General features: G+C 43.5%; 1 protein-coding gene across 4 annotated transcripts in view; it reads right to left on the bottom strand.

The window, feature by feature from the left end:
* The window catches only part of mark1 (MAP/microtubule affinity-regulating kinase 1), a 38,822-nt gene extending 37,685 nt beyond the window's left edge, over window positions 1-1,137 (bottom strand). For all 4 annotated transcript variants that reach the window (XM_085369235.1, XM_085369234.1, XM_085369233.1 and 1 more), the window contains exon 1: window positions 909-1,137. In XM_085369235.1, the coding sequence (XP_085225361.1) occupies window positions 909-959 (51 nt within the window). In that variant the 5' untranslated portion in view covers window positions 960-1,137. The remainder of the gene's footprint in view (window positions 1-908) is intronic.
* Between the last annotated feature and the right edge of the window lie 9,088 nt (window positions 1,138-10,225).

Genomic DNA, 10,225 nt, shown 5'->3' on the forward strand with positions numbered 1-10,225 from the left:
TAGGTCAACCATTAAAAAAAACAAAAAAGACTGCCTGCAGCCTTAAAGGAGGCTTCTGTTTCCAGGAAAGAAAGAAAAAAATCAGACGAACCCAGATATGTCACAGCCTGTCAGCACACTCACACACAGACACACACACAGAGGAGCAGCCCTCATCTGTTCTGATCTCTGAAGAGCTACATTATTGTGGATGTGCGCGCCATAATTGGGAGTGGGTGGTCGTTCATAAACATTCCTCCACACGGCGCATGAGAAATCTCCTGTGATTAATTCAAGTCGTTCTTCGCCCTGTTGTCTGCGTGTTGGTTCGCTGAACAACAACACGCTGCCTCCTCCTCAGCAGCACCGAGCGTGCTCCTACAGCAGGGCCCGATAGGTTATGGATGTTACATTGCGATGCTACCGAGCCTTGCAATTGAAAAGTAGGGCAACATCCCCCCCTCTCACACACACACACACACACACCCTATATATTGACGTCGTGGACTAGAAAATACCCCCCCAGCTGCACGAGTGGAGCAACACCATTTTCTCACAGGCCACACAGACACCTCATTCTCAGTGTTAACATTCAAGCCTCGCTTGTGCCATTAAAAGCGGCATAATACTGACGCAGTGCGTTGTTCAGGGTAGCCTTGTTGTGTAGAGAGAGCGAGGCAGTCACAGCCGGGCCGCACTTTTATTCTAAGCTATTTCTACGCTCCATGCTTTCATTCCCATCAGAAGGGAGGGGGGGTGAAAAAAAGCTGCTGTGCTCATTGGTCGAGTCACTCTGCAACACTGTAGCCTCACGAAGAGCTGCCATTAACCTGCACCGGCCAGTGCGCAAAATAACCACATCCCCGGGTCGTTACCACTCCGTCCCCACGCCCGGTATCGCTCAGGTGTCTCCGGACAGCTGCACTTACGTTCTCGGTGTCACGCTCGTTCACTGTGGGCAATGGCGTTCTGGTCGACATCTTGTGTGCTTCATAGGCCGCTCAGCGATGCGGCGGGCTGGGTAGAGCAAAAGCAGACACGGCGCGGTCCGTGAGGGAGAGCGGCGCCTCTGTTCTTCTCTACATCCCCTGTGAACACCGCAAATAGCGGCCCTTTTACCGCAGCATAGCGCACACAGGGCCCCGCCGGCACGCCAGATTTTCTTATCGGCTTTGTACACTTCCCTTCAGGTAGGCTAGTGGCAGACAGAAAAGGAGGAAAGAGAGAGACTGGGAGAGGGAGCGAGCGGAAGGGAGAGAGAGAGCGAGAGAGAGAGGGGGGCAGGCCAGGAAGATGCGTCGGTAGCGGACGGGTCTGCGCAGCTCATCTCAAACCTCCCACCAGGAAGGATGATGGGATCTCTCGCCCTCTCTCTCTCTCTCTCTCTCTCTCTCGTGCACATACACTCTCTTTGTCTGCTCCAGAGCTCATCATTCAAGTCACCAGAAAGCAGTTAAGGGCACAGTTGGAACAGTCACCGGCAGATTTAGACCAAATCCAGCTACAGGGAGTGTGCTGCCTGCCAAACAGGTCTACACTGCTACTGAACAATGCCCTAAAACCTGACAGTGGCTGTACAGACGTATTTTATCACGCAGTATCGTAGAGATGTTGAGGTAGACTCACTAAATAAGTGGCTCAAATGTGGCTGGAACAATATAAATTAAATGGCTTATTTCTGTTATTTTATGCTATGGGTTTTAATTTAGTGCTTACTCCATGATGGGTTTGAAGAAGACAATGAGTTGGAGAGGCCTAGTTTAGGGATAACGCCCGTGTCACGGTATGAATTGGGCAGACTTTGCCATCTGTCGGAGAGTTACAGCACTGCACCCGTCATTGTTCTACTTAATCCTAAAATTGCAACAGCTATTTTTTATTTTAATTTTTTTTTTTGAGTGATCAGAGAGCAAATATATGAACAACCTTTAGATTCCTAGAGACATATTTTGAATTTTTCATGCTTTTACCTTTTTTTGTTTGTTTTTTAGGGGTGTGGTTGTGACAGTGCGCACGCAGATGTGCGTGCGGAGTTCTTCCACTAGGGGTCATTATACGCCTGCAGTATCCTTAATATTTCCTTCGTGCAACCCCAAACAAACGCCATGCCGTTGCTCGTTGATTTGCTTTCATCCTCCGAGTACATTAACATGTCATAATGTGATTGGGGAATAAGCAGGGCGGCAGGCGTTAAAGTCCATTAATGAGTCTCTTGTATGAGATGTCGTGGCTTCTTTGTCTCTGCAGTAATATTGTGGAATTCAGGCAGACAATCGCATCTCACTGGATGTTACACGATTGATGATTTGTCTCACACAGTGTGTCACAATAACTGATGGATACAGAACATGAAAGCCGTCGAGAACATTAAGCCTGTTTTGGAGGTTTTGAGGAATCTGTAGGTTGTTAGTTTTAGTGTTTGCCACTTCCATAACAGTTCAAAACGCCTTCCTCTGTAGTCACATTAGAATGTTCAGATAAATGTCACTGAAACATGCTTTGCCTTTAATATATTTATGTATGTGTTTTGTTAGCAGTATCCAAATAATATGCAAAGAGATAAGGCGGTTCAGTGTAACCAAATGGGTCTAACACAGAATCTTGGCATGTAGATGGGCATTTTTGGAATTCTGCATCTTATCCCAGCATGGATCCAATCCCAGCATAGCAGATCTTATCCCCTCTGAGCCTTAACAACTTGGACCAGCTCAATTATTTCAGCCGAACACATCCTCTTACTACTGATAGTGAGATTTTTGGCAGGGTTATTCTGGGATCTATTTTAGATACAATTATTGAATTTTATTTGTGTTGAATTCAATTTGTATTTATGTTCATCAGAATGACTGAACAGTTCCCCTGGAGAGTTTAAACAGGAAAACACCCAAACCGATAATAATTCATGGTTTTCTTTTTGATCTGAGCTCCAAAGTGTTTTTCTTCTCTGCGCTGAAACATCCTGGGAGCACGCTCCGTTCCTGCCTGGGATTTGCATTCTACCTGAGTTGCACTCCTGAGGAATGTAATGGGCACTGACACCGGTTTAATGAGTGCATGTACACCCAAGGCCAAATGCAATTACATGCTCTCACAGGCAACTATCAAAAAAGAGGCAGCTGTTAACAGCCATTCATCGCGGATGGTCATGCAGCTAACTGTATTTGCAGGACAGGGGGTGAGAGGAAAGAGTAGGAAGACAGAGAAAGAGGGGGAGAGAGGCTAAACTCATTATAAGAGCGATAGTGGAATAGCATCTGTCATCACTGGCAGTTTACCATATCTCCTTTTCCCTGACTCAGTCTCACCAGTGAGAGTCAAGCCATGCAGCCTCTCCAGTCAGTAAAAATGTTTGCCACACATCCTGCAGAAGTGTGGGAAATAACAGGAACTGCTTTTCAAAAAAGAAGATGTTTTATAAAGTTTTGCATGCGCCCCAGTATGTGCCTCTCATGCACTGCTATTATGTGATGTAAAAAAAAAATCAACAGCATTTTTTTTTAATCCTTAAAGGCCTTCCAAATATCTAGGTTATTGAAACTGGTAGACTTGACACGGTTCAACCTGTGTCAGGTCTTGTCCTGTGTCAACAACAAGAGGTTTTAAACTTTTTTTCCTTCAGTATATGCAGTTCTATTCCCCAAGATTTTCATGTGTAACACAGTTATATATTACTGCTTCTATAGGAATTAAGAGAATAAGTAGGAGTCATATCCTGCTCACCAAATGCACTTGATTAATTGATCATCAGCAAGTGTGACTGTGTCCACAAAAGCAAAAGTTTTGGCAGTTTGCTGGTCCAGAGCATTCAAGTGTGTGTAAACACAATGCCACATTCTTACCAGGAATGGACATCCCAGGAAATTCTCCTCAAGGTCAGAGTGTGCAACAATTCAAGCAACTGCAAAAAACCCAAGAGCTACATTTTAGACTCTACAGACCTCGGCTAGCATGTTAAATGTTAACAAGTCGACAAATACTGAACAAGTATGGGTTGTTTGGAAAAGCTGTCAAGAGAAAGCCTCTTCTTTCTAAAAGGAAAATAGCAGCATAGCTTATGTTTGCAAATTTGCATCTGAACAAACTATAAGATGTCTTTGGACAGACGAGACCAAAGTGGAGATGTTTGACCATAATGCACAACGCCACTGCTGGTGAAAACCGAAAATGGCATATGAGTTATAAAGCACCTGCCCACCTTGCAGTCACTGAGTCGACTGTGAACTTCTCTGTATTGTAAGTGTGAGGCCATCTGTCTAACAGCTTGGCCAAAACTGGCTGAGGCAACAGGACAATGATCTCAAGCATAAGAACAAATCTACAAGATAATGTTTAGAATCAATGTGCTGCGGTGACCCGAAGTCCTCAGCTCAACTGAAATGCTTAAAAGAGCCGTGCATAACAAATGCCTGCAAACCTCAATGAACTGAAGCAATGTTGTAAAGAAGAGTGAGCCAAAATTCCTCCACATTGTGGAGGAATTTTGGCTCACTCTTTATCTATTTGAAAGCCATACAGAAAACAGTTTACTTCAAGTTACTCTTGCTAAAGGTGGTTCTACAAGCTACTGAATCATGCGGTGTAAGTTTTTCACAGGAATGCATAGAGTCCTGTAAAAACTTTACATAATAACTTTATCTTCTAAATTGCTTTTCTCCCAGTGTGTGCTCTACAGTAGCTCTAATCACTGCGTTTACCTAAAACACGCAAACGTATTACAAATGAAAAAAAGTGATCTGCAGACATTCCTGCTTTAAAACCTGTTAACTGCACACCTTACAAGGCAGAGCTTGCACTCCTGCTGTCTGCTCTGACAAGTCAATAAAACCCACTGGTATGCTGAACATTTTTGGAAGGCAACAAAGATATGGGGCTGCAGTGGAATTTGATCAGGCAGGGATCCATCCTTCTGTTCATTACAGAGATTTCCAGCAGTAACACACCCTCCAGGTGAGTACACCTCGACCTGAGGAAAAGTATTACTGACTGGCACACCAAGAGCTCATGCCCACCCTTGGCCTACCCTCACCTGCCTGTCTTTGTGGCTGTCACACAAGCATGTGTTCACGCCCTGGGAAGGCTGGCAGGGAAGTAGAAATTATGAAAACAGTTGAAAATCCAGGGCAGATGTCAAGCAACACAGTAGGATGGATGAAATTGGGTGTAAGTGAGTGCAAGCTCAAGACAAATATGCAAAGTTGTGAATTTTCACAATCATGGTGAGCAGTTTTCTATAAATTTTCCTGCAGGTCTGTTTTACAGGCTCATTCGTACAGTTATACTTTAGATAATTACACTGCTCAGGTTAGTGTAAATAATAATATGTGGTCACCAGTCTACATCACTAGCCACTTTATTAAGTATACCTGTTCAACTGCTCCACGTTGAACAGGTGTACCTAATATTCAGCCAATCACATGGCAGCAGCTCCATGCATTTCACCACGTAGACATGGACAGATAACCTGGTTAAGTTCAAACTGAGCATCAAAAGGGGGGAGAAAGGTGATTTAAGTCACTTTGGTTGTTGCTGGTCTGACTGTTTCAGAAAAAGAGAATTTTTCTGGGTGCCTTGTTGATTCCAGTGGTCAGAGGAAAATGGCCAGACTGTTTTGAGCTGATAGGAAAGCTGAAAGTGATGCAGAAAAGCAACATGTTGAACCGTAAGCAGATGAGCCACAGCAGCAGAAGACCAAACTGGGTGCCACTCCTGGTTGCTAAGAACAAGAAATCGAGGCATAAACAACATGAAAGCATGGATCCATCGTGCTTTTTGTCTAAAGTTCAGACTGTTGGTGTTGTTGTAATTGTGTGATATATATTTTCTAGGAACACTTTGGGCTCCTTAGTACCAATAGAGTATCATTTAAACACCACAGCCTTCCTGAGTATTTTTGCTGATCATGCCCATCCATTTATGATCACATCTTCTGATGGTTGCTTCGAGAATGATAATGTGCTATGTCACAAAGCTCAAATCATCTCAAACTGGTTTCTTGAGCATGGCAGTGTGTTTGCTGTACTTAAATGACTTCGGTAGTCATCAGATGTTAGTGCAGTAGAGCACCTTTGGGATGTGGTGGAACAGGGTATTTAAATGTGGATGTGCAGCCTACAAATCTGCAGCAACTGTGTGATGCTATCATGTCAGTATGGACCAAAATCTCTGAGGAATGTTTCCAGCATTTTGTTGAATCAGCACCACAAAGAATTAAGGCAGTTCTGAAGACAAAAAGTGGGACCAACCCAGTACTAGCAAGGCATACCTAATGAAGTGGGTGTTAATGTGCTGTTTATTGTGATAGAGATAGGTGTAAAATGATGTGCTGTCCTAAAGATTGCAACAGCACTTACTGGAAAATGAAAGACGTGCCAATCAAGGATAGTCTGCACATGCCCACACAGTCTGCAGAAGTCTGTTAAGGCAGTGGAAGTGAAAACACCGGTGTAGATGGAGAACAGGGAGTTTATTTGAGCATTTATACTATACAGAACAAACATCAGGGGAGCTACTCCTTCTCCACAGTGTGGTAAGGGCTGCGGAATGACAAAGTGTACATCTTCCTCCAGAAAACGTCTTCAGTTTCTCCGCACATTCTCAGAAAACATAACAAGTCATATATTTTATTGCAGCATGTCATTTTTCAAATGTTTGTCTCTTAATCTTTCTATTTCCGTGCATGACCTGGTAGCTTTTTTTAGCTTTTTCTCTCCTGCCAGCAATTTAAATATGTGTGCTTGGCCAGTGTGCGTGTATACTCAGAGCATTAGCAACATATCAAAACTCCTCCGGATAAAGAAACATTTTCATGAAATTATCTGTGGCCACAAATGATGCATTCCAGGTCCAAGATATTTCCTCTTTTGGCCCAGCAGCTAATGTTAAACACTGTGCTGAGGAGAAATCTAAACTTTTCCCCTGTTATGAACTCGTATTCTAAAAGGTAGTGCCATTTACTGTTACTGTACTTGGGGATAATTATCATCCTTGCATATCATGTTTTCCCTTGTAATTATGTCATAATTCAAAGGCTTCCCTGGTGAGCTAAAAACGGTCAGGTGCGTCATCATATAACAAACTCTTCTCTGAGGACTGGGCCTATTAATTGTCAGGATATAATTACATTCACAACACCCCGAGGGCCCGTTTCATTCAGTCATCTCGGAGTTACTGCTCCAAACTATAATTAGAGAATGTAATCACACAGGTATGGACCTCCAGGATTTATTTTTCAGCCCGACTGAAGGCTTATTGAAACGACATCTGTGGTTGGGTACCAGGCAAGGAGTGTTTATGGCCTGGCACGTTTTCAACAGCCACATGCAGTGGCACTAAGCAGCATACCACACCAGCACAATTTACATAAACAGATATGCACACATTGGATGGGCGGTTCTGCTAATTAGTTTGAGTGTGTACATTCTTGTTGGATGAGTGGTTTCTTGAGTGGCATGCGTCTATATTATATGAATGCCCTTGTGTGGTTGTGCCACTCTCCCGTGGCACCTTTTGCCAGTGTTAACAACTGACCTCATCCTATTATGCGTTTCCAATCTCAAAGCCATCCAATAAACTACTCATTTCTCACCTCTTCATGCACTCGCTTTCACCATCAAAACACCTCTTACCTCTCTCCCTGGCACCCAAAACAGGCCGGGGAGAACATAAAGTGACAGCACCATATGGAGTGACTTTGCGTGATTTCCCAGTAATATGCGATAAATTATTGAGGTTCAACTGCATTTTTTCCCGTTGTGAAGCTAGGGAATACCAAAATTTGTGTAGTGCTGCTTCACACACACCATTTGTGCAGTTAGGGGTTTAGTTGTATTTGGTTCTTTATGGCCTCACTAGTGCCATGGCTTCAGTGACTTGGACTGAAATATTTGTTAACGACAGAATACCTGCAAAACAAGAGACGATACAGTCAGCCTAAGCTGTACTTTCTTTTCTTTTTCTTTTAAGGGACATAGAAAAAGTGGCATTCACACAAAGTAAAGTCCTTTTCTAAAGCACTGATTTTAGCAGTTTGTCCATTGATGTCTTTGCTTTTTGGAATTATATTTTAATGAGAAAGTGGATGTATGAATGCAACACTGAGAAATAGATGCATAATTATTAGTGCCTACTAACATGAACATCAGTTCATTAAAATGTTAAAAAAAAAAAAATGCGCACAGCGCTGTAATTATTTTTTGGATGAAATTTGGTATTGTAACCATAGAGTATGTATAAAAGAAATCTTCATATTTTGAAGCCCCAGTTTTGGCATTTTAAAAAATATTTGTTTATTTATTCCTTTTGGAGCCAATAGTGAGTTTATTTAGGTACTAAATTACCAAAGCAAGCATGGTCAGAAACATAAACTGTACCGATGCAACACATGTCTGCTAATTTATGCTCAGTAACACCAGTAGGTGGCTAGAATCAGTAAAGGTGAATTCTAGCAGACTGACAGAAACTGACTTCAGCAGCCAGTGTCAGCCCACCTGTCATTCAAAACAGCCACATCCCTAGCTTTATGCCACACATATCTATATTAGTTACTATACAACATCACCCACAAAACACTGCTGAGGGGTCCAGTTTAGTCTGATTTAAAAACATCAAGATGGCAGTGACCATGTGGCTGTATCCATCTTTTATATAAAGTCTATATGACTTTTTATATAAAGTCTATAGTCTTCCAGACCATCTCCGAGGCAAGCTTTCCCAGATGAATGTGCCTGATCCCATCTGCCGGTGGATCACTGACTTCCTGACGGACAGGAAGCAGCATGTGAGGCTGGGAAAGAATGTCTCGGACTCCCGGACCATCAGCACCGGCTCCCCTCAGGGCTGTGTTCTTTCTCCCCTGCTCTTCTCCCTGTATACTAACTGCTGCACCTCCACCCACCAGTCTGTCAAGCTAATCAAGTTTGCAGATGACACCACCATTATTGGACTCATCTCGGACGGGGATGAGTCTGCCTACAGGAGGGAGGTTGAACGTTTGGTGTCCTGGTGCAGCCACAACAACCTGGTGCTGAATGCCCAGAAGACAGTGGAGATTATTGTGGACTTCAGGAAGCACACAGCCCCACTCCCCCCCATCATCCTGACTGACACCCCCATCACCTCTGTGGACTCATTCCGCTTCCTGGGTACCACCATCACCCAGGACCTGAAGTGGGAGCCCACCATCACCTCCGTCATTAAGAAAGCCCAGCAGAGGATGTACTTCCTGAGGCAGCTGAAGAAATTCAACCTGCCAACACGGACGATGATGCAATTCTACACTGCAATCATCGAGTCCATCCTAACCTCCTCCATCACCGTGTGGTACGCTGGAGCCACTATCAGGGACAAACAGAGACTGCAGCGTGTTGTGCGCTCTGCTGAGAAGGTGATTGGCTGCAGACTCCCATCTCTGCAGGACCTGTACACCTCCAGGACACTGGGGCGTGCAGCTCGGATCTCAGCTGACCCTTCTCACCCTGGACACAGTCTGTTTGACCTGCTCCCCTCAGGCAGGAGGCTCCGGTCCATTCGCACCAGAACCTCTCGCCATAAGAACAGTTCCTTCCCCTCTGCTGTTGAACACATGAACAATAACCGTATGACTGTTCCCACCACTAACACATGACCCTACGCTGTGTTCACTGCATCATTCCATGTTTGGCACTGATCACCACCTGCACTCATGTATATATCATGTATATATCTATCTATCTACTTAGCACTTTTAATTCTTATTCTAATTTTTATTTTCATGTCTATTTAAGCTTAATTTATAACAGTATTTATAACAGTATGTTTGCACTGAAGCACTGCAGCAATTTCCTAATGTTGTAAACCCGCTCAACATTTGGCAATAAAACCCTTTCTGATTCTGATTCTGATAACATTGGGTTTTTATTTTTGTTCATGAGTGGCTTTTAAAGGCTGGAAGTTTCTGCTTGTTGTGCCATCGATGAAAAAACAAACAAACAAAAAAACATGTATTATGAACATAGCGGACTTACTGCTGCTAACACATTATTGTTGCTACATGTTTGGAAGCCAATGTAAACTCTCTTGCTGTTAAAACACCTTCAGTTCATTGTGTTACAGATGTCACAAAATCACATGATATGGAACCAACCGTATAAATTTATTATATATTCTAAAATAAAATTTCTACATTTTTGTCAGCTGTCCATTTGTGCTCAGAGGCTTTCTGGTGGATTTAGAGGCTGGGAAGACAACTGAACTCACTGAGTGCTTCTGC

Source organism: Diplotaxodon limnothrissa, linkage group LG13 (genome assembly GCF_057381915.1).
Source record: "Diplotaxodon limnothrissa isolate DT_005_m linkage group LG13, D_limnothrissa_male_GT1.1, whole genome shotgun sequence".
In the NCBI taxonomy this organism is placed as follows: domain Eukaryota; kingdom Metazoa; phylum Chordata; class Actinopteri; order Cichliformes; family Cichlidae; genus Diplotaxodon; species Diplotaxodon limnothrissa.